Here is a 23,184-nt window from a genome sequence, read left to right as displayed (position 1 = left end):
TCCTGACTCTCTCGGGTGGGGGGTGGGTGCCTGATGACTTCTCCCTTTTCTTGCTCATGCCCCCTCTTGGCTTTCAGATCAGGGTCCAGGTGATCGAGGGACGCCAGCTGCCGGGAGTGAACATCAAGCCTGTGGTCAAGGTCACTGCAGCTGGGCAGACCAAGCGGACACGGATCCACAAGGGAAATAGCCCCCTCTTCAACGAGGTAGGAGACCCTGGGTTAGAGCTAGGGCCTTGGTGGGAGCACACAGCAGATGCCTGGCAGTTCATTCAGTTTTTGCATATGGTGCTAGCGTTGGGTGGAGAGCTGTGTCAGTCCCTGAGTAGGTTATCTGAGGAACTGGAGAGAGGGTTCCTGCTCTTCCTCCTGCCTTGGGCTCCCCGTGCTCCCCAGCCCCAGCATCCCGTGGGGCCGGCCACCCACCCTGTCCCTGAGGTGACAACCTCCGTGAGGTCGAATCCCCAGAGCTAGGTGCTGGGCTGAACCCACTGCTCACTTGTGTGGACCAGACCTGGAGGCTGGGCGGTGGCTGTCCCCTCCCTCCCAGGCTCAGCGGGCCTTCATCTGTCCCCCTTTCACCCTGAATCAACAGACTCTTTTCTTCAATGTGTTTGACTCTCCCGCGGAGCTGTTCGACGAACCCATCTTTATCACGGTACGTGGCAGCCCCCGAAGGCCCTCTGTGGGCTCAGCGTGCATGTGTGAGTGTGTGTGAGTGTGAGTGTGTGTGGGTGAGGCACCCCCCACCCCGAGCCTGGATGACGGGGAGCAGCTCACAGCCTTGCCCCCGTGGTCACAGGGTTGCCTTCTGAGCTCGGATGCAAGCGGCAGCCGAGTGCGGAGTCCCTGCTGTTCAGGGTCAGGTGCCTTAGGTCAGGGTCTTGAACTAATTCTTGCAGTGGATCTTTGATTTTCATCTTATATTGTTTGTCTGTATGCCTGCTTCTGGCAAGATTTTCTTTCTCTGGACCTCAGCTCTTTTTTTCCCCCCTTTCCTTTGAAAGGCAGTATAGTTTAGCAGTTAAAAGTGTGGGCTCTGGAGCCAAACTGTCTGGATTCTAGTCCTGCCTATACCATGTAGGGGTTGTGTGATTCTGTACAAATGATCTCTCTGTGCCTCTATTTCTTCATCTTTAGAATGGGCATGATAATAGTACCTACTCATGGGGTTCTTGTGAGGGTTAAACATTGCTTGGAACAATCTCTGGGTTAGAGCAAGTGCTATTGGAGTGTGGGCTGTTATTTTTTGGGAGGGAAGAGCCGTTGGGTTGGTCCCTGTCTGGGTCAACCTTTGCTAGTGAATGAGAGTTTGGATTTGTCTTTCCTTCCAGGTGGTGGACTCTTGTTCCCTCCGGACAGATGCTCTCATTGGGGAGTTCCGGGTAATGGTTTATTTTCTTTGAAAGCAATCAGTTCTTGTTTATCCATGTTAATGGAAGCTCTGTGGGTGATGGGCAGGGTTGGTACTCCAGAGATCCTGTCTGTCTTGGTCTGTGTTGGGGAAAATGTAATGAAAAAAACAAAACAAGATCTTCTCCTAACCCAGAAATCCACAAAGGTAGTAGAGAAAGAAAGCACTTTTGTTATTGAATAAGCATTAAACCAGAATATGATGCTATCACGGGCCATCTGCTAAGAGATTGCAAAGACAGAAAGAAATCTTGTATAGAGCCAAGCAGACACAACCCTTTCCGTATATGTTCTCAAGATAAACAATAACTAAACAATAACTAGTGCTCGAGTTAGTGGCCTGGATAGTACCCTCAGTCACACATAGTTCATCCGAAATTTACCTAGTTATTGGGGTGACCATCTGTGTTTGCTAATTGACTTTATCCACAAGAAAAGACAGAAAGCAAGCTCACATTTTTATGATGGGGGTTAGATTTACAATTTGGTTAAGGTAGACCCTTCCCTTTCCCAGAGATGGGAGAGCCTGGAGAAAGGCCATCCTGGATCATAAAGCTGACAAAAGGCTTATTTTGTTTCTAAAAAGGTACATTTCAAAGAGATAAAGTACTTACATTAAGTTTTCTAATGAAAATGTTCTGACAAAAAGAGAGGAGAGGGAAATCTCTCCCCTTTTTTTCCAACAGGGAGGATTCAGCTTCTTTTTTAAATTCGCATTTGTCCTTACATCTTGGAAAGACAGCGTGGGACCTGAGTTTAGGCAGCCCTCCTCCTAATTCTGACAATCTCTGGCCAGCGTGACGCCAGCGCTCTGTGCCCTGGCCTCACCTGGGTTGGGAGTGGGGTCCAGATGTGGAGTCCATGGGGATGGGGTGGAGTGGGGTGGGGGGCAGTGGAGGCAGCAGGGGACCCTGCCCCCTCATTTGTCCCAGACGTGCAGAAGTGAAGTCCAGTGCAGAGGACCTTGAACCAACGGCATAGGATGGTTTTAACAGATTACATAGTATAAAGGCAACTAGTAATGGAGACCTTCACGAATGGTGTTTTAATATCATTCTTATTGATTTTCTCATTTTGAATCCATAAGCATTTATCAAATGGAAAGAAAAGGCACAGGTTTATTTGACCCTCTTCTTGCTATCCAAATAAAATATGGCCCCTTCTTCAAGAAGTAGTCACAAGATAGAAAACGGAGTCTTTTTCTGGAGAAGCAGTTTTTTTTTAAAACAATGGGCTTTTGCTGGAGTCATTCTGTAACACTTATGTTACAGGATCTTATGTTTTGAGTATCTAATCTGTTATAAGAACCCAAGGGTTAGGTTAAAAATGTATTCTTTTTTCTAATTATAAAAGTAATCCATGATTTAAAAAAACTGTGGTTTTTGAGAGGAATTTTAGATTCATAGCAAGACTGAGCGGAAAGTACAAAGTTCCCATATAACTCCCTCGCCCCACACATGCATAACGTCTTCTACCATCAACATCTGACTAATCAGTGATTTTTTTAATAGAAAATTATAAAATATAGGAAAGAATAAAAACAAAATAAAAATCACCCAAATCTGCCACCCAGAGGTAGTACAGTTACCATTCGGTGTGTTTCCTTTGCCCTGTCTTTTCTATGCATAGATATACTTTACCAAACTTCGATCAAAATGTATTCCACTTTTTTCCATGTGATATCAGAAGATGAACATTTCCCCATGTCTCCAAATGCTCTTCAGAACATGATTTTCAATGGGTTGGTATCATGCATCATACTTTATTTAACACTCTGGGACAAGAGTGTGACGTGTGCCTCCTTCTGTTTGATTTCAGATAGACGTGGGCAGCATCTACCGAGAGCCCCGTGAGTCACCCTCTCCTCCCCTTGGGCAGGTCCTTGCATTTGGGTTCTGGAGGCTGCATGGGGGCACCCATTTGGGATACTCATCTTTCCTTCTAGGGGATTTTAGAATTTAGAGGTGGGGTTTGATCTTGGAAGTGAGGCTGCAGGAATGAAGCCAGGACAGTCTTTCATCTTCTGGGTAAAACAGGCCCCCAGGAAGATTGAACCCTCACGTGGGTCTCAGCTGGCCCAGCTGGAGGGCTAAATCTGGAAGGCCCAAGCAAGGGTTGCTGGGGACTGGGGTGCCTCCAGACAGGATGGGTCATTTGGATGCCAAGTCTAGGATTTCTCTACACCCTGGTCTCTGCTGTGGTCTGGTCACTTCCTGAAGGGGAGGAAAATGGCTGGGGGTCTGGCTTTGGCAGCCTCTGATAGGGGTTTCTGTTAACATTTCTGACTTGGACCCAAATGAACACTCAAGGTACATTTTATTCTAGAATTTGAGTCCTTCCCCCATGTCTGGGTAGATGAGTCCTTCATCTCATCCAATGGAGTCTACCTGGGGCTCCTGGAGGTGGTTGCAGACTTGTGTCCTTCCAATTCTGGGATCACCAAGGGTGTTGTCTCTCTTAGGACATGCTTATCTCAGGAAGTGGCTGCTGCTTTCGGACCTGGATGATTTCTCTGCTGGGGCCAGAGGCTACCTGAAAGTGAGCCTTTGTGTGCTGGGGCCTGGAGACGAAGCCCCCGTGAGTACATTTCCTTGTCTCCCTCACAGCACCTCCGCCTGGCTTTGGAGGCACCAGATGAAGAAACAAAAAAACAACTTTAGTTTTTCTGATTTAAAAGAATACATGGCAATTATGAGAAATGTACAACATGTGGAAAGCATAAATAAAAAGTGAATCACTCATAATTCTACCCATCAGAGAGAACCGTCATCAATACCTTCTTGCATATTATCCCAGAAGGGTATACGTGTGTATTTTTCTTTTTTTTTTTTTTTGGTGCAAAAGTGAGATCACTCACTGTAATGTATTGTAGTCTGAATTTTATCACCTAAGAATATATCATTATCATCTTTATGGTCAGTAAGTAAAGTTATAAGTTGGAGGTGGTAAGAATGAGAAAGGCTTTCAGAGTTGGGGAAGTATCAGCATCTCTGTATGTCTGGGGAGAGGAGAGAAGGTTTGGAACAGTTGTTGAGGAACAAGGGGTTAATTAGATACAGACAGAAGGATTTCTTTTTTTATTTAAAAAATTTTTTAAAATATTTGTTTAATTAATTAATTAATTATTTATTCATTTATATTGGTAACTGTAAGTTTGTTTTCTGTGTCTGAGTCTATTTCTGTTTTGTAAATGAGTTCATTTGTATCATTTTTTAAAATATTCCACATATTGGCAGTATCATATGACATCTTTTTCGATCTGACTTACTTCACTTAGGATGATAATCTCTGGGTCCATCCATGTTGCTGCAAATGGCATTATTTCATTCTTTTTTGGTGGTTGAGTAATATTCCATTGTGTGTGTGTGTGTGTGTGTGTGTGTGTGTATAGAAGCCGCTGTGGAAAGGGTTAGGGGAAGGAGAACCCCGGGTGCCATGCAGGGGCCAATGGAGCTCAGGTGGAGCAGCCCCACCCAAGGGCACCTCCCCTGATCTCTCATCCTGTGTCCCTCTGTAGCCCAGACAGACATTATGCCTTCCTGCTCCTTTTCCTTCTACGTGGACTCTCTGAATCTATTACCCTTTCCTAAAACACTCTTTCCTCCTCTTCCCATTGATCAGACCCTTGTTTTTCCCAGATGAAACCACTTTTCTTGAGACCAACTCAGAGGGAAGCCCCTGTTTTCTGCTTCAGCTCTTTGTGGCTTTCAGGATGGGAGGAGTGGCCATCTTTTGGTTTCCCACAGTAGATTCTCAACTTCAGCATTGCCTTCTTCTTTTTTTAAAAAATTAATTTTATTGGAGTATAGTTGATTTACAATGTTGTGTTAGTTTCTGCTGTACAGCAAAGTGAATCAGTTATAAATATACATATATCTACTCTTTTTTAGATTCTATTCCTGCATAGGTCATTACAGAATATTGAGTAGAGTTCCCTGTGCTATACAGTCGGTTCTTATTAGTTATCTTTGTTATATATAGCAGTGTGTATACGTCAAACCCAATCTCCCAATTTATACACCCCCTGCCTTGGTAATCTAAGTTTGTTTTCTACATCTGTGACTCTATTTCTATTTTGTAAATGGGTTCATTTGTACCATTTTTTTAGATTTCACATATAAGTGATATGTGATATTTGTCTTTCTCTGTCTGACTTACTTCACTCAGTATAACAATCTCTAAGTCCATCCATGTTGCTGCAGATGGCATTCTTTTGTTCTTTTTTTATGGCTGAGTAATATTCCATTGTATATATGTACCACATCTTCTTTATCCATTCCTCTGTTGATGGACATTTAGGTTGCTTCCATGTCCGAGCTATTGTAAATAGTGCTGCCATGAACATTAGGGTACATGTATCCTTTCTAATCATGGTTTTCTCTGGATATATGCCCAGGAATGGGATTTCTGGATCATATGGTAGCTCTATTTTTAGTTTTTTAAGGAACCTCCATACTGTTCTCCACAGTGCCTGCACCAATTTACATTCCCACCAGCAGTATAGGAGGGTTCCCTTTTCTCCACACCCTCTCTGGCATTTATTGCTTGTAGATTGCCTTCTTCTCTGAAGCCTGCCTCACTGGTTATTTCCCCTGGTCTTCTGGGCTGTTACCTACCCCTGGCACAGGCAGAGCTGGTGCAGGAGGGTCCTTGCTGGCAGATTCCCATCTTTGCCATTGTTCTGAGGTCTGACGTGTCCTTGCTGATGAGCCGTCAACGTCTGATCTTACTTCCTTTCAGACCCTGAGCTTGGAAATTGCTCTGCCCACCAGTTTCTTCCTGCCTCTTTCCCTCCCTCACCCTCAGTGAATGGCAGTTCTTCCTCACTGAGGTTACAGCCCTGACCCCTCTCAGTTTCCCAGCCCATCAACTCCCTCCTGCAGCCTGGCCCCCATCCCTGATCCTCAACCTGACTCTGTGCTCACTAGCTTCTGGGGTCTGCTGCCACATCTCGTGTCCCCCAGCCTCCCCACGACACGCTGTTCACACCACTCCTTGGTCAGCTTTGGTGGCAAAAGTCACCTGGAGTTGCTGTCCACGTCTTCCTTTACTTGGGTGAGGTTGACTCCTTATCCCATCCTCCACAGTGGCTGTTTCCAAAATTTCTGGTCGGGAATTCCCTGGCGGTCCAGTGGTTGGGACTCTGCGCTTTCACTGCCGAGGGCACGGGTTCGATCCCTGGTCAGGGAAACTAAGATCCTGCAAGCCACGTGGCACAGCCAAAAAAACTTAAAACAAAACAACTTCCTGGTGTTAAGCTCCAGCCTCGGTCCCCCTTAGAGAGACAGAGCTGCACAGTGGGAGTGATGTGAGTGCTTGAAGCTCCCTGGGTCGTCAGCGCACCTCCTGTCTTCCTTCATCTTCCCTCCCTTCCCCACTCCCCATCTCCTTTGCATATGCTCATGCCCTCCATCCCACCCCCGTCTTGTTCCTCCTGTCTATTCTCTGGTTCCTGCCCTCTGGTCTGTGCCAGGCTCCAGGTTTCCCAATCTCAAAACACCCTTGCCTTCACCATTTCTCCCCACCCCTCCCCTCCAAGCTGCTTTCATCTTCCTTTCAGCCATCACCAAGGTCGCCAAGTTCTTGAGAGTAACCTGTGTGTCCCTCTTCTCCACTCCTTTGCCAGCTTCTCACTCCTTCACCTTCAGCTGCCCACTGCCTCCTTCCCTGAACCACTGGCCTAAGGGTCATCCATCGCGAGGTCCCAGGAGCTCTTCTCTCATTAATCCGCTCTGTTGCTCCACAGCGTTTGATTCTGGAGCCCACGTCTTACTTGAAACTCTCTTCCCTCAGCATCCATGACTCCCCTCATTCTTTTCCTTTTTTTTTTTGGAATGGATCCTTCAAATTCAGTAGCTTGATAAAATTCTGCTGCCTGCACCTTTGCTGTGCCTTTGACATGACATTCAAGGCCCATGAACATCTGGCCTCAGTCTGATTTTGCAGTGCATCTATCTGTCTAAGGAGGAGGCAGTCTCCGTCTACCTGAGGCTCCTAAATCGCTCATCTCCAGCCTGCATCTTCAGAGCTCCAGGCGCTCAGTTTCAGTTGCCTGTACCAAAGCACATGAACATGTCCCTTAGGCCCCTTTAACTTCACATATAGAAACCCAGTATCATTCGCTGCCCACTCCTCATACCTGATTCCCATCCTGTGTTAGGTGACATCTTGGGAAATGGCACTCATCATCCACTTAGTTCCCCAGGCCAGAGCGTCTTTCCTCATCCTTCAGCCCCACATCTGTCAGTCCACATGCACACAGTTGGCCAGTCTTGTTGGCATGACAGCCTCAGTGCATGCCTCTCCTCTCTCTCATACCAAGACCAGAGTTTAAGGTCAGGCTTCCATCATATCTTACCTGGGCCTCTATGTGAATGAAGATGTAGGTTCAGCTGCTGTAACTCCAATTAACCCCACATTACCACCAAAACCATCTTCTTTAAACTCAGGTACAATCATGTGAATCTCCTCTTAAAAAACTGCCGGAGACCCACCCTGCCTCCTAGTTACTTTCAGGATGAAGTCCAGAATCCTTAGCATGACATTCAAGGCCCATGAACATTTGGCCTCAGGCTGATTTTGCAGTGCCACTTGCCGGGACGTACTTCCACGGACTCCGTACTGTGGCCACACCAGACAACGTGACCCTTTCCAGAATGCACTTCCATCCTTCTCCCTGCCTTTTCACCTGTTGGGATGCCTTCTCTGCCTACCCAAAACCAGTTTGTTCTTCAAGACCCAATTCAGATGCTACTTCCTCCACGAAGCCTACCTTGTCTTCCAGGGAAACTGATTGGTCTTTCCTTTTCGTCACCACCCCATGTTTTGTTAGTTCAGTTAATGTGTCCATCTTTGTCACTGAGACTCAGTTTCTTGGGGTCAGCAACAGTATAATAGATATGAACCGTTTTATCTCCCCTCTTGCCTAGTACAGGTCTTGTGCACAGTAGGTGCTCAATCAGTGCTTGTTGTCTAAGGGAATGAGCAGTGTTAAGGATGGCTGAAAGCAGAGGAGATGATCATTTTCTTCAGATGTGAGCTGAGGAAAATCAGTGCAGAACTAATTCCTTCACAAGCACTTGTGTGACATGAGGCATTCTGGGATGGAGAATTTTGCTGCATAGATTCGGAACCAGGGTTCTACCTGTGGACTGAGTGAGGATGGTCCAGGCAGCTTTCCAAGGAGTAGGCTGCTGGGCATGGCCTGATGCCACCTCTCTCCTATCCTTCTTCCACCCCCCTGCCCAAGTGCAGCACTTTTGTTCCTCAGACTGCCAAGTTAGCCCTCGCTCTGCATGAGTTGCTGCCCCTGCTTGGATCCCATCATCCAGGTCTTCAAGCTGGCACATCACCAACACTATTCCCGCCCTCCCCTCAATATAGTTACACGCCCCCTTGCTCTGTTCTTTCTAAACCCACTGGTTCTGCATCCAGCTTATGTTAACCCTCATCTAGCTTATCTGTAAAGTGGGGTATCCTAGGGCCTTGCACCCCACAACATTGGCATCATCTGGACATTTGTTAAAATACAGAGTCTTGGGCTCCACCCCAGACCTGTTGAACCAGAATCTGGATTTTATTTGGAAGGTATAGCAGTGGTCTAGAAGTCACTGATTCTCCAGTTTCTAATGTATAGCCACATTTGAGATGCACTGCTCATAGGGGTTGCTATCAGGATTAAATGAGAGAGTGTATACAATCAGTAAATATTATTTTTATCATTACTGTTCTAATCATAATACTCAGCACATGCTATTACATTCATTTGCTTAAAGGTCTGCTTTCCCTGTGAAAGGTGAGCAGCACGGGGGCAGGCCCTCTGCCCACCTTGTTCACTGCGGCAGCCCTCGCCCCTCAGCGTGATGCTGACACTTAGTAGTCACTCAATAGATACTTGTTGGGTGAATGAACAGACGTTATTGAAGACAGTGGCTGGCCTAGACCTCTGTCACCTCTGTACTATTTTTTGATGGGTGGAATGGGAAGGAGACTGCAGTTCTTGAGTGCCTGCTGGTGTGCCACGTGCATTTCCACGTTATTGAAGTTGATCCTCCCACAGCCTGGGAGGTCAGTGTCATTGTCTCCACTGTCCAGATGAGGAAGCAGAGTCTCAGGGTAAGGAACCTGTCAGAGAGCACAGGCTTGGAAGTGGCAGGGCGAGATCTGCCTTTCTTCAAGATGCACCATTTATTTATTTATAAACATGACCTAAATGGTGCAATTTTGGATTGAGGAATGCTGTTTTTTAAAAATTTATTTATTTATTTAGTTAGTTGCAACCAGGTCTTAGTTGCAGCAGGCAGGCTCCTTAGTTGTGGCACGTGGGCTCCCTAGTTGCGGCAGTCGGTCTCCTTAGTTGCGGCTTGCCAGGTCCTTAGTTGCGGAATGTGAACTCTTAGTTGCAGCATGCATGTGGGATCTAGTTCTCTGACCAGGAATCGAACCCAGGCCCCCTGCATTGGGAACGCAGCAGTGTCTTATCCACTGCACCACCAGGGAAGTCCCGAGATGCACCATTTAAGTGTGTTGGTTGAGCTCTCAGAAAAGGAAGGGAAAACACTGTGCTCGAAGACACATTAAGGAATCATATTTGGTTGTGTTATAGCTGGAGAGAAAAGACCCCTCTGAAGACAAGGAGGACATTGAAGGCAACCTGCTCAGGCCGACCGGTGTGGCCCTCCGCGGAGCACACTTCTGCCTGAAGGTCTTCAGGGCAGAGGATTTACCACAGAGTGAGTCTGGTGCCCTCGTTGGGTGACTGTGAGGGGGGACACTGGGCTGGGCTGCCTCAGCTCCCTGGGGGAAGGAGATGGAGGGGCTGGTCCCCTGCTCCCTCTCTGCCTCCCCTTGGCCTGGCTTCCTCACCCCGAGGGTCTACTAGATCCGTGTCAGCCCAATTCTCCCTCTGCTCTGCAATCTGGCGAAGCCTCATACCCTCTCTAGGTTTCCCAAGGCTTTTTACTATTCTTAACAGAAAAACAGTCAGAATTAATGAGAAGTAATACCGATGCTGGTGGAGTCACAGAGATGCAAGAGATCTTAAGAGTACTAGCTGCCCCTGGGCTCCGTTTCAGCATCTGCTAGGCCTTGTCTGGTTCTTTGGCTATTGCATGCACCCATTTTCTTGGCTCTCACTGGAGAGTCAGCACCATTTCAACTCTCTGTTCTGTGCTCACGGCTGGATCCCACTGATTTTCTTTCTCTCCTCCAGGAAGCCCCAGCCTGAAAATTGGCAGACCCTGGGCTGGGGAAGCAATTGCTGAAATGTTAGAAGGGCTCAGTGTTTCCACTGAGTGGAGACACATGGGTGTCTAGTTTGCCTGGGACTGTCCTGGTTTTAGCACCAAAAGTCCCACATCCCAGAAAGTCCTCATTCCCTGGTAAACTGGGACAGTGGGTCACCCTAGCTGTGGCCATGTCCTCATCATCCCAGGAAGGCCATTGTGGCCACTGCCTGATTTCTCACAGTGACTAACCCTGTACTAGCCCTACTCTGTGTGCTCAATAAATGTGGGGGAATTATGCTGAATATTCTAAAGCTGTGGGTGTCAACCCAGGCTGCAGTTAAATCATCCTGGGAGCTTTAAGGAAGTGCAGATGCCTGGGCCCTTCCTCCATTGTTTCAGATTGACTTGGTTTGGGGTGGGTCTTACACACTGGTAGTTTAAAAATGCTCCCTGGTAGTTCTCTTGCTGTGGGCTATAAGCCACTCTTTTGGAGCATGCATTAGCAGAATTAAGCCAGGCGCTGTCCATAGCAGAGTTCAGAACAAGTAGTCGGGGACTACTTGGGTCCCTGTTTACGAGTTTTCCATGAAGCTAATTGCTTGAGGGTTTCTGCTTTGACTAATGATACCAATAAATGGGTTCCTTCTGCACAAGTTTAATTGAACCAGAATCATGGGGAAAGCCTTTAAATAAGTAATGGGCATTAAAATACAAGCTTAGAACATTCTGCGTTTGTTGGTTGAAACTATGCAGAAGTGAGGCTGGTGAGCTTCCAAAGGGGGCTGGGGAAATAGAAATGTTTGCTTTGCTCAAGGTGAAGGGGATTATGTTGAATTCTCTGAAATGTTGTTTAAATATAAATAAAAGAAAAATAGATGGGTAAATAGAACATAAATATTTGCTAATTGTTATCTGTTGTATTCATGTAGACATTGGCTAGAATACAATTGTTAACTGTCCCCTCCTCTCATTCATATACATATGTACATTTATACATAACATATATACACATACATACATACACATATCTATCATCTGTAAAAAATATGGCTAATTCAGTAAAATATTGGTTTGAAGCAGCATAGATTAAATATTCTTTTTTTTTTTAAACAGAATTGACTTATTGGTTACCCTCAGGAAAATCACTGTGCTAATGTATATAAAGGAAAATGTCAAACAGGCACCAATAATGGGATATTATTATAACAACTTCCAGCCTTTTTTTTAAAAAAATTAATTTAGTTTTGGCTGCATTGGGTCTTCATTGCTGCGAGCAGGCTTTCTCTAGTTGTGATGAGTGGGGGGTACTCTTTTTCTTTTTTTTTTTTTTTAACATCTTTATTGGAGTATAATTGCTTTACAATGGCATGTTAGTTTCTGCTGTATAACAAAGTGAATCAGCTATACATATACATATATCCCCGTATCTCCTCCCTCTTGCGTCTCCCTCCCACCCTCCCTATCCCACCCTTCTAGGTGGACACAAAGCACCGAACTGATCTCCCTGTGCTATGCAGCTGCTTCCCACTAGCTAGCTATTTTACATTTGGTAGTGTATATATGTCAGTGCTACTCTCTCACTTCATCCCGGCCTACCCTTCCCCCTCCCCATGTCCTCAAGTCCATTCTCTGTGTCTTCAGTCCTGTCCTGCCCCTATGTTCGTCAGAACCATGTTTTTCTTTTAGATTCCATATATATGTGTTAGCATACAGCATTTGTTTTTCTCTTTCTGACTTCACTCTGTGTGCAAGTCTCTAGGTCCATCCACCTCACTAAAAATAACTCAATTTCGTTTCTTTCTATGGCTGAGTAATATTCCATTGTATATATGTGCCACATCTTCTTTATCCATTCATCTGTTGATGGACGACACTTAACATTGCTTCCATGTCCTGGCTATTGTAAATAGAGCTGCAATGAACATTTTGGTACATGACTCTTTTTGAATTATGGTTTTCTCACATTATATGCCCAGCAGTGGGATTGCTATTCCCACTATAGCATGGTAGTTCTATTTTTAGTTTTTTAAGGAACCTCCATACTGTTCTCCATAGTGGCTGTATCAATTTACATTCCCACCAACAGTGCAAGAGGGTTCCCTTTTCTTCACACCCTCTCCAGCATTTATTGTGTGTAGATTTTTTTGATGATGGCCATTCTGACTGGTGTGAGGTGATACCTCATTTTCGTTTTTTAAAAAAGTTTATTTTATTTTATTTATTTATGGCTGCATTGGGTCTTTGTTGCTCCATGTGGGCTTTTCTCTAGTTGTGGCGAGTGGGGGCTACTCTTCGTTGTGGTGTGCAGGCTTATTGCTGTGGCTTCTCTTGTTGTGGAGCATGGGCTCTGGGTGCACGGGCTTCAGTAGCTGTGGCATGTGGGCTCAGTAGTTGTGGCTTGTGGGCTCTAGAGCACAGGCTCAGTAGCTATGGTGCACGGGCTTACCTGCTCCATGGCATGTGGGATCTTCCTGGACCAGGGATTGAACTCGTGTCCCCTGCATCGGCAGGTGAATTCTTAACCACTGTGCCACCAGGGAAGTCCCCAACTTCCAGTCTTTTTCTGGATTATTTACTGCTCTTAGCGATGTAGATTTCTAATCAGTCAATCAATTGGACCTGTTCTGAAAGCCTTTGAGAACGGGGGGAGGGACAGTGAACCAGCTGTTTGGAGCTGGGCAAGGAAGCAGCACAGTGCCCTCAGCAGCTGCTATTCTGAGATGGTCCTTCCTCCCAGGAGCCCTGGGCTGAGGGGTCCATGGCGTCTCTCTCAGGGAGTCCCAGGACTGCGGGGAGATAGGTGGGAAGTGGGGGTTTTGAAGATGGGAGAGCAGGTGGGCAGTGATCAGCATGTCTTTCTCCTCAGTGGACGATGCCGTAATGGACAACGTGAAGCAGATCTTTGGCTTTGAGAGTAACAAGAAGAACTTGGTGGATCCCTTCATGGAAGTCAGCTTTGCGGGGAAAATGGTAAGGGGCAAGTAAACAAGAGGATTTGTGGGACAGTGACGACCGGGTGTCCCTGTGCATGGGCGCTGGATGTGCTGGACAGGATGAGGCACACACAGTGCCCCCCCATCAGAGGCATGTGCACACCGGGGATGGGGGGCCGATTGTGGGACATGGGGTGAGACACGCAGGCCCAGCTCTCTGGGGCTGCCGTGCACACGCACGAGGACAGGTCTGCTCAGGCGTGTGAGACAGACACATAGGTGTGGATGAAGAGGACGGAGAGGACATATGGACAGTGGATAGATAGAGGAATATTTGGGGGAAAATTAAGTAATAGTCAGGAAACCAGATGTGAAGTCACAATGATAGGGAAACTTAAAAACAATGCAGTGAAAGCATAATGATTATTTTAAAAAAGTTGTGGCAGGAGTTGGGCAGACTCCTTTCGGCCACACTGGTGGGGGCCCTTGGGATCATGTACCTCTCTTCCTTCCCTGCCCAGAGGCAGGGCTGTTGCTCCAGTCCCTCTTGATTTCTGCCTGGGTCCCTCCCTCCATCCCACCTCAGCGATGGCTTTGCCCCACTCTCCAGGCTCTCCCTCGAATCAGCCACTCTCAGGGTTCAGCCATCACCTCTCCACAGAGGAATCCAGAGCTCTATTTAACTCTGACCCCTCTCTTCAGACACAGACCTCCCCATGCCTCTTCAAGTCTCTATATTCTGCCCCTCCAGCCCTTTAAAGGAGTCATCTGCTGCCCCAAACTGCCCCACTTCCAGAAGCCGCCATCCTAATCAGGTACCACCATCAAAGGCAGAAAATGTGGGCCTGCCTTGATTCGACCCTCTTTTTTGACCTCCCTACATCAAACATGCCACCCCTAGCTCTTGCCTTCAAAAATCCCGAGGTCCTTTCCTGTCTCTATGCCCCTAGTCACTGTCATCTCTCCCCAGGGCAACACAACAGCCTTGGGTCCGTTCTCTTGTCCAGGAAATCCACCAGCGTATTTAGTGTAAAACACAGTCCTGTCTGTAAAAGGAAGTTCAAACCACATAACCTGGTTGACCAGGTCTCACCCAGCTGAACTTTCTCGTCTCATCTCCATGGCCAATATTAGCTTGTACAGCTTTGAGAGAATGCAGTACATCTCTGCAGCCCGCCTGAAGTGGCGCCGAACTGGGCGGGTTTCAGCCCCACTGTCTCGCTCGTGGGGGGCGTGCGGGTACAAACCACACAGCCCGCATGTCGCCCGTGCGTTCTCTCGTCTGCCCTGCGGGTCACGCCTCTAGCTTTTGCCCGGGCCTGTGCACTCCGGGGTCCTTCCTGGCCCTTTCCCCCCGCAAGTGTGTTGCATCGTTCAAAGGTTTAGCTTCCATCACCCACAAAGGCCTGATGTGCTAGCTAGTTCGGCCCTCGGGGCTCTGCGCGGCCGATTGCACGGCCCTCTTTTAGCCTGTTTTCCGTTGCATTCCGGTGTTTGTTAGCATCTGTTGCTCCGACTTTCGGGGAGACAGCCCGATTTCATTTACTCTGTAACCTCAGAGCAGAGACTGGTGGAAATACTGGAAATAGGGGAGAATGACGTATCCGGAAGGTGCAGCCTCCGCCCCGGCTCCCGGAACCCTGCCGAGGCGCCTCTGAGCTTCGTGCCAGCCTCAGGGAGCTGGCAGCGTGGGGAAGTGCCCTCCGGGGCCCCGCTGGCCTGGCCCAGAGGTCTACTGGCCGGCCGCAGAGCCAGGCTCCAGCGAGTTGAGTCGGATGACTTGGGTGTTAACAGGAAAATTGGAAACGGGAAGAGGAGAAGGGCTTTGAACTGAGCCGAGTGGAGGGTGGGTGTAGCCGGCTCCGCTTTGCTCCAGAGGCAGAGGCTGCAAGGGGGAGACACGCAGGTGTTATAGGACAACTGGGGAGGTGTTTACAAGCTTAACAACAAACGCTAAAAGCCTAGGGTGATGATGGAGGTGGTGTGAGCTCCCATTCACACAGCACTTTGCAGTGTGCTTTTTCACTTAATCTCTTCTTAGATTCATTTTGGAAAGATGTAGGGTCTGCCCGCCCATCCCACCAACAAAGGAACCCCTGAGGTCAGGGGCCGGATCGCTGAGGCCCAGGTGTGATTTCACAAACGGGAGGAAGGCCTTGGATAGCTTGTTTCCTCTGCCTGCCACCCGAAGTCCACACCCTTTCTCCCCTCTTCCCCTCCACCCCCCCCCCGCCCGCCTCCCCTCCCCCACCGTTTTATGTTTCTTTTCTTTTTTTCTTTTATTATCAATGCACATATTTATTAAGGAATTTTGAAAAATGCAGAAAAAAGTAACATTATCCATAAGGCATCATACAAAGTTTATGTTTGGGGCATGTCTTTCTAGTTTTAAAAATTTTTATTTTTTTACTGTGTATCAATATTAGACACTGTTGAAACACTTTATTTTTTTAATATTTAAAAACATAAAGAAAAGTTGAAAGAATGGTTCAGTGAACACTTACCCCTGGTATGGCCTCCACTTAGATGAAACAATTATGAACATTTTGCTGCATTTACTTTCTCTTTCTCTCTATGGATACTCCCCTACACCACCCGCCCCCAATCATTTTTTTTTTTTTTTTTTTTTTTTTTTTGCGGTACGCGGGCCTCTCACTGTTGTGGCCTCTCCCGCTGCGGAGCACAGGCTCCGGACGCGCAGGCTCAGCGGCCATGGCTCACGGGCCCAGCCGCTCCGCGGCATGTGGGATCCTCCCAGACCAGGGCACGAACCCGTGTCCCCTGCATCGGCAGGCGGATTCTCAACCACTGCGCCACCAGGGAAGCCCGCCCCCAATCATTTGAAACCTAGTTGCACACTTTGCCCCTAAAGGCTTCAGCATGCCTCCTGAGAAAAAGAAAATTCTTTGTAACCACAAAAACATTATCACACCTAGGAAATTAACAATTATTTCCTACTCTTGTCAGATACTGGCTCATATAAATATTCTCTGATTATCCCCCAAATGTCTTTTAGAGCTGGTTTAATTTTGTTTTGATCTAAGACCCAACTGGAATTTATGCTCTGCATTAGTCTCTTCTGTAACAGTCTTTTACCCACCTCCATCATTCTCATTTTTCTCATCCCAGAACATTGCATTTTTGAAAAGCCCAAGCCATTTGCCCATGTCCTGGATTTGTCCCATTGTTTCCTTCTGTTGTCATTTAACTTCTTCTTGGCCTCTGTATTTCCTGTAAACTGGAAGTTAGGTCTCAAAACCAGATTGCATTCAAATGAACTGTTTTGGCAGGAACGCATCATGGGTGATGTTTCATACGGTCGTATTGAACCACAACAGGAAGCAAAATGTCAGCTTGTCCCATCATGGGTAATGATTGATTACTTGGTTTACGTGGTGTCTCCAGATCTCTCCCTTGTCGCCTTTGTACTTCACAGGTTATCTGTGGGTGATATCTCAATGTGTGCTGATGTCCTGTTTCCCAGCAACCTCTTACCAAATGGTCCATGAAGCCATTGACCTCCTTGCCTGAACGAGTCATTCACCTGGGGTGCAAAGCGCGATAACCTCATTATCATTCCTTCTCTCTTTATTAGCTGGTGTTTTTTGTAAAGAAGAGCTTGCCCTCCCCTCTTCCCTTTTGAGTGTTAATATGCCCCTAATACTTTTTATTAATTCAGTGTGTTAAAATCAATTATGGTGCTGGTTGTGTGAACGGTCCTGCTGTTGGCCAGTGGGAGCGCCTTTGAGCTGTTCCTCCATCTCAGGCTAAGACAGGGTCTCGGGAAATGTCTGTGGGAGAGGTAGCACAAATTTTAAACTCATTCACACTGGGGCGTAAATGCTCACTGTGGGTCTTACCAAAGTGCAGTTTTTGTTTGGGCTTGGGCTCAGCGTCTGATGCCCTTAGGAGAGACCGTGATGGAATGGATGAATGAAGGCAGGAAGGAAGCAGGAAGGTTGGCTGGGCAATCCTGCTGGACACTTACTCCAAGGACCTGGGTGAATTTTCCCAGCTTGACAGATGGGAAAGTCATGTCTCAAGATTGTTTTTATTCCACATTCCCAACATGCTGTGATGATGGCTAGAACCAAGACTGACCTGCCTTCAAATTCAGTGGCTTTCCTTGGAGCTGAGTCTCAGAGCTCTGGGGCTCCTAGCTGCTACTGGGTCCCTGCCAGCACCTTGCTCTCTCTAGGTCTTCTCCTGTTCTGAGATGCCCTTGGCTGGCCCTGGGGATTTTTCTAGGAAGGTGCAGATGTCTGGGGAAGGTGGTAGAGGTAGGGGACCTGGCCCAGCCAAGGGAATATATAAAGCTGATTGGTGGCTGGGCTCCTGACTGAAGCTGCACCCTCCATTTTCCTTCTAGAAGGAAGGGGATTATGAAGGAAGCGGTTGAGACCCTCCATCTTCTGGTGGTCCCCGGGTCTCTGTGTCCCCTGCTCTCTGCCCCAGCCACCTCGTCATGGCTTCCCCCAACTCTCTCTGCTACCTTTATTACCTGTGTCATCCTGCCTGTCCTCTCTCTGTCTCTGGTGTGTTACTTTTTCTCATTCATCCTTTTCTGAAATGAAAAGCCCTGGGGATCTGTCCTCTGTGTGCCTGCTCACCCAAGCCTGGCCCTCTTTGCATTTCCTCTAATGGACACTTGGTGGCACCGTTATCTAAGATGTGAACCATACCTGATTTGGCCAAGCTACTGAGATAGAAGGTTGCTGTGTGTGTGCACTCACACACACATTTCACACTTCTTCATGGTATAGGGCAAGGACAGGGGAGGTACTTGGAGGGCAGAGTGGGAGACCAAAGCAACTTTTTTATTTTCCAAGAGTAAAACCTATTAATCATAAAAAGATGAAAAAATCAGAGAAAAGCAAGGAAAATGAAAAAAATTAAGCACATTTCTGCACACCACCTTGGAGACGCCCACTATTAACATTTGTTTATATCTCCTGCTAGTATGTTTTCCTCCCTGTAGCTCTCACTCCTTCTCTCTGTTGCACCCCCCGCCCAACCCTGGCCCTGCCCCGCCCCACTGGAAAAAAAAAATTGGATTCAGAATATAGTTGATCTTCGTTATTCACAGATTCTGTATTTGCAAATTTGCCTACTTGCTAAAATTTATTTGTAACCCAAGATTAATCCTTATGGTGCTTTGGTGATCATTTGCAAAGCTGTGAACAATTTGAGTCAGCTGAGGTGCATGCTGCCTGCTGAGCTGAAACAATGTGATTCCCTTCTTGTTTCAGCTCTCCTGGTGTAAGTGTGTCCTTTTCCTGGTCTATTTAGTGTCATGCTTTTTGCATTTTTTCTGCTTTTTGCTGGTGATTTCAGTGTTTACAATGGCTCCCGAGTGTAGTGCTGAAATGCTGTCTAGTATTTCTCTGTGTAAGAAGGCTGTGACGTGCCTTATGGAGAAACTATATATTAGGTAAGCTTCATTCAGGCATGAGTTAGAGTGCTGTTGGCTGTGAGCTCAATGTTAATGAATCCACAATGTATAATAAAAAAACGGTGTTTTGAAACAGAAACACACATAAAACAAGGTTATTGGTGAGTTGACAAAAAAATGTTGTGACAGAGGCTTGCAGGAACCTAACCCTGTATTTCTCTTAGGAGCAATGCTTCAGTGTTCACCAGCTCATGTTCCTGGTGACTTACAATGTGTAGTTAGAATGTGTAACTACCGCCAGTAATGAGAACCCACTATATCTGTGTGGTTTGGTAAATCGCTTTTATCACCTAACATTTCCTTAGGTTATTAAATAGTCTTTGAAATCAATTTTTTGATGGCTTTGATGGCTGCATAATATTCCATGAGATGATATAACATACATTTTAATCTATTTTTGGATTTTTTTTTTTTTTTCAATTCTCCTCTTTTATGAACAACTCTGTGACAAACATCAGTATACAGGACTCTGTCTACACTCTGGTTTTCCATAGGAAAGTTTCTAGAACTGGGTCAGAGGGCATGCTTATCTTTAAGTATTTGATACAGGTGGCCAAATAGCCCTCCAGAAAGGGTGTAATAAATACACTCCATCAGGAAGGGAAAGAGGGTAAAAAATAAAAAGGCTCAGAGAGGAGGAGGAGGAGGGAGGGAGAGAGAGAAGGGGAGGAGGAGGAGGAGAGGAAGCTTGGTGCTAACTTGGCTGAGTGCGGGGAGTGAAGCAGGGTGTGGGAAGGCAGCTGGGGACTTCTAGGGCCAGAGGCAGCGCTGGCCTAGGTGGGGGGAACCTGCTATGTTCAGGCTCCCAAACCCACTTATCGGTGGCTCTCTCACGGGGAGCCTCCAAGGGCAGCCCGGAGGAAGCGATTGCTGGGGAGGCCTTTGACTACCTGTGGCAGGGCTGGGGGAGGGTGGGGACAACATGTGCCTTCTTGTCCAGGGAGCTGAGGAGTGATGTTGCCAGGGTCACTCAGCTGTGTCTGATTAATGAGTCTTCCCTCCCTCCCTTCCTTTCTTCCTTCCTTCCTTCTTTCCTTCCTTCCTTCCTTCCTTCCTTCATTCCTTCCTTCTTTTAAACTTTTGTTCATCGAAGTTTTGAATTAGGTAGTACATTTATTATGCCCACCATATACATTTATGCATCCATCATTTTGCATCATTCTCGCTTAATTATACATATGCTGCACACATCTGACCATCAATTCTTACCTGTAAACCCTTTAACACAAACGGTTGCACATGAATACTCACTGTTCTGCACCTTGCTTTTTTCACTTAATAATATAACTTGGAAGTTGTTTCATATCACAGAGCTCTTTCATTCTTCTAGGGCTACATAGTGCTCCATTCTGTGGATGGATCACACTTTATCTAATCTGTCCTCTGTTGGTGGACACGTGGGTTGTTCCACGTCCTCCCTGGTTGGAGCCATGCTGCAGTGAATAACCTCGTACACGTGTTATTCTGCACACGTGCAAGTCTTTCTGTAGGATACTGTCTAGAGGTAGAACTGGTAGGTCAGAGGGCATTTGCATTTGTAATTTTGAATGATAGTGGCCAGTTGCCCTTTGGAGGGGTTGAGCTGTTCTCTTTTCCCACCGGCAAAATCCTAGCGTGCAGTTTCCCCATTGCCTTGCCAGGAGAGGGCTGTCAGGCTTTAGAGATTTTTGTGAATCTGATAGATGAGACATGGTATCTCATTCATTTTGTTTTTGTTTCTTTGATTATGAGGGAGATCAAGCAGCTTTCTGTGTGCTTTACAGCCCTTTGTGTATCCATTCCTGAGAACTGTGTGTCCCACTTTGCCTTTTGTTCCATCTGATTGTTGGATCTCTTCTTTCCTTACTCCTTTCTTTGCTCACACAAGGGCCAAATCTCGGCACCCATCCCTGCCCCCGGACTTTGCCTGGGCTCTTCTCACAGGGGCACAGGGGCTGGTACTGGGTGGATCAGGGATGGAGACAAAGTCCTGGCCCCGAGAGAGGCCACACCCTCATTTGATGGAGGGCCCAAAGCCCCCAGTCTGGTCAGGTGCTCATTAGATGAGAAAATGCATGTAAATGCTTCACACGATCTGAGGAAGGCTGCTCACTGTTTCCGTGTGTAGGACACACACACCTTCCAGGATCTCAATGTCTGAAGCAGAGTCTTCATCTGCTGCCCTGTGTGGGTACAGGATGTCCTGGGCTGGCTAAGGGAGCTGTGCCTCCCTGGGGACTCCCGAGGCAGAGTAGGACACACAAGCCGCTGGTTTGGATCTGGTTTCCCTCTGCTAGGTTTCTTGTTTGTGAAAAGCCCAGTCTTATGAGCAGGGCTGACTGGAGGCAGACTGTGGCTTATGAGGTTTGGTCTTCACTGAATTTTCCTCTCTCAGATGCAGGTGCATGGCCCCCGGCCCTGGCCCTCCATCTCCTCTTTCCTCTCCCCCTCCCTCCATCTCTAATCTCCTGGGTTCACAGTCTTCCAAAGAGGCAGGTGATCTGGGCTGATGGGCAAAGGGGATTGCCTCAGACTCTAGGACTCCTGGGAAAGCTGGTCTGGACGCAGGGCCCCATATTTAGGGTGACGGCCATAATGGGAGGTGAGGGAGGAGAATTTCCAGCCAGAGATATGAGATAAGGAAGAACGGTTGTGACATTCGAACAATCTATCCCTCTTAACTCCCTCCACCCCGTGCCCCATTGGGTCTGACCTACCATTGAGCTTTGTCTCTAGAAAGATCCCCTGTGTCTGAGCCCACCGCACCAGGCTCCCTGGCCCCCAGGGCCTTCTGCCCAGCCCAAAGCATGGCCAGCATGGCAGAGAATGGCTGCTGGCTGGTGTGGTGGTCTCTGAGGGAGCCCAGAGTCCCCTCAAAGCTCCATCCACCTGTGCTCTGTGTCTTCTAGCTCTGCAGCAAGATCCTGGAGAAGACGGCCAACCCTCAGTGGAACCAGAGCATCACGGTGCCTGCCATGGTGAGCCTCGCCCCCATGAGCCCACCCCAGGAGGCCTGGGCTCCCAGCCTACGCAGTTCCCACCCGCATCCCGGACTTCTGCTTCTTCCGAAGGACCCCACTCAACCCGTCTCTCTCCCCTCCTTAGTTTCCCTCCATGTGTGAGAAAATGAGGATTCGTGTCATAGACTGGTGAGTTCTGTGTCCCGGGGTCTTTAGAGGTGGCTGTCGTCAGGGGTCACTTGGTCCTTTGGTTTCCTTTTGTTCAGTCTGCATGAACTGGGAGAGTCTGTTTCAGGTGAGGTAGTTTCCTCTGGGGGAGGCCAGAGAAGGAGAGGGTGTGGGCTGTTGGGAAGCTTACAGCCCTGCTTGAGGGCAGCCAGGCAGGGCTGGAACAGCTCCAGGAACCAGAGATCCCTGAGGCCAGGAGGGGCCAGGAAGGCTTCCTGGAGGAGGTGAGGTTTTAGGAAGTTCAGGATGAAGGCATTCTAATGAAGAGAGGGTCATAAGCAGAGGCATGGAAGCTGGAAAGGGCAGAGCTTCCAGGAGGGTGGGCTGTGATGCTCCAAGTGTTGTCAGGATGAAACGGGTCTCCAGGCTGGGGAAGTGGGTCCGCTTACCCAAGCAGGGGATGCCACTGCCGGCTTGCATCAGGGGAGGGCAAGAGTCACACCGTCATCTTAGAAAATGAATATCTAACCCTTGCTGAGCGTCTCTGTGCTCCAGGCCCTCCTCCCAGTGAGCACTTTACATGCGTGTCTCACCTGATGCTTACTTACCTCGACTCCAGGCACGGCCCGACCTTGCAGATGAGGGATTAGGTTTGAATAGACTGAGTATCCTGTACGAAGGGACAGCTGGGAAGCAGCCGAGGCCAGGCTTGAACAAGCCTGTGCTCCCTCCACCCGTGCGCTTAACCACCGGGCCGTGCCGACCCCTCCACGTTGAGCGTTCTCTCACGCCCGAGGGCTGTTAGGAGTCCCCACGCGTGATCTCCAGGACCTTCCCTACATCAGCCTTTCCCAAAAGAGAGAGTTGTCCTTTCTCTGCCCCCAAAAAGTCTTGGCTGTGCGGTTCCCGGCGTGTTGTCCTTTGGTCTCAGGCCCATGGCACCCCCAGCCAGGAGGATAATGAGAGACTAGGGAAAACCCCCAGGCCACAGAGCCATTAAAGTGTGCGCCAGGTCCCCAGCCCGAGAGAAGACAGCTTGGGAGAATTAGAGGA

The 23,184-nt window shown here is 47.8% G+C and overlaps 1 protein-coding gene across 37 annotated transcripts in view; it reads left to right on the top strand.

The window, feature by feature from the left end:
• DYSF (dysferlin) overlaps window positions 1-23,184 on the top strand; it is a 227,321-nt gene that overhangs the window by 59,438 nt on the left and 144,699 nt on the right. For all 37 annotated transcript variants that reach the window (XM_067007423.1, XM_059079730.2, XM_059079726.2 and 34 more), the window contains 9 exons: window positions 78-206; window positions 595-657; window positions 1,334-1,384; window positions 3,231-3,261; window positions 3,874-3,989; window positions 10,018-10,144; window positions 13,506-13,609; window positions 21,913-21,981; window positions 22,109-22,152. In XM_067007423.1, the coding sequence (XP_066863524.1) occupies window positions 78-206; window positions 595-657; window positions 1,334-1,384; window positions 3,231-3,261; window positions 3,874-3,989; window positions 10,018-10,144; window positions 13,506-13,609; window positions 21,913-21,981; window positions 22,109-22,152 (734 nt within the window). The remainder of the gene's footprint in view (window positions 1-77; window positions 207-594; window positions 658-1,333; window positions 1,385-3,230; window positions 3,262-3,873; window positions 3,990-10,017; window positions 10,145-13,505; window positions 13,610-21,912; window positions 21,982-22,108; window positions 22,153-23,184) is intronic.

This window comes from Kogia breviceps, chromosome 11, assembly GCF_026419965.1.
Source record: "Kogia breviceps isolate mKogBre1 chromosome 11, mKogBre1 haplotype 1, whole genome shotgun sequence".
Taxonomy (NCBI): domain Eukaryota; kingdom Metazoa; phylum Chordata; class Mammalia; order Artiodactyla; family Physeteridae; genus Kogia; species Kogia breviceps.
Note: the sequence above shows the minus strand (reverse complement) of the source record. Positions and strands in the feature narration are given on the sequence as shown.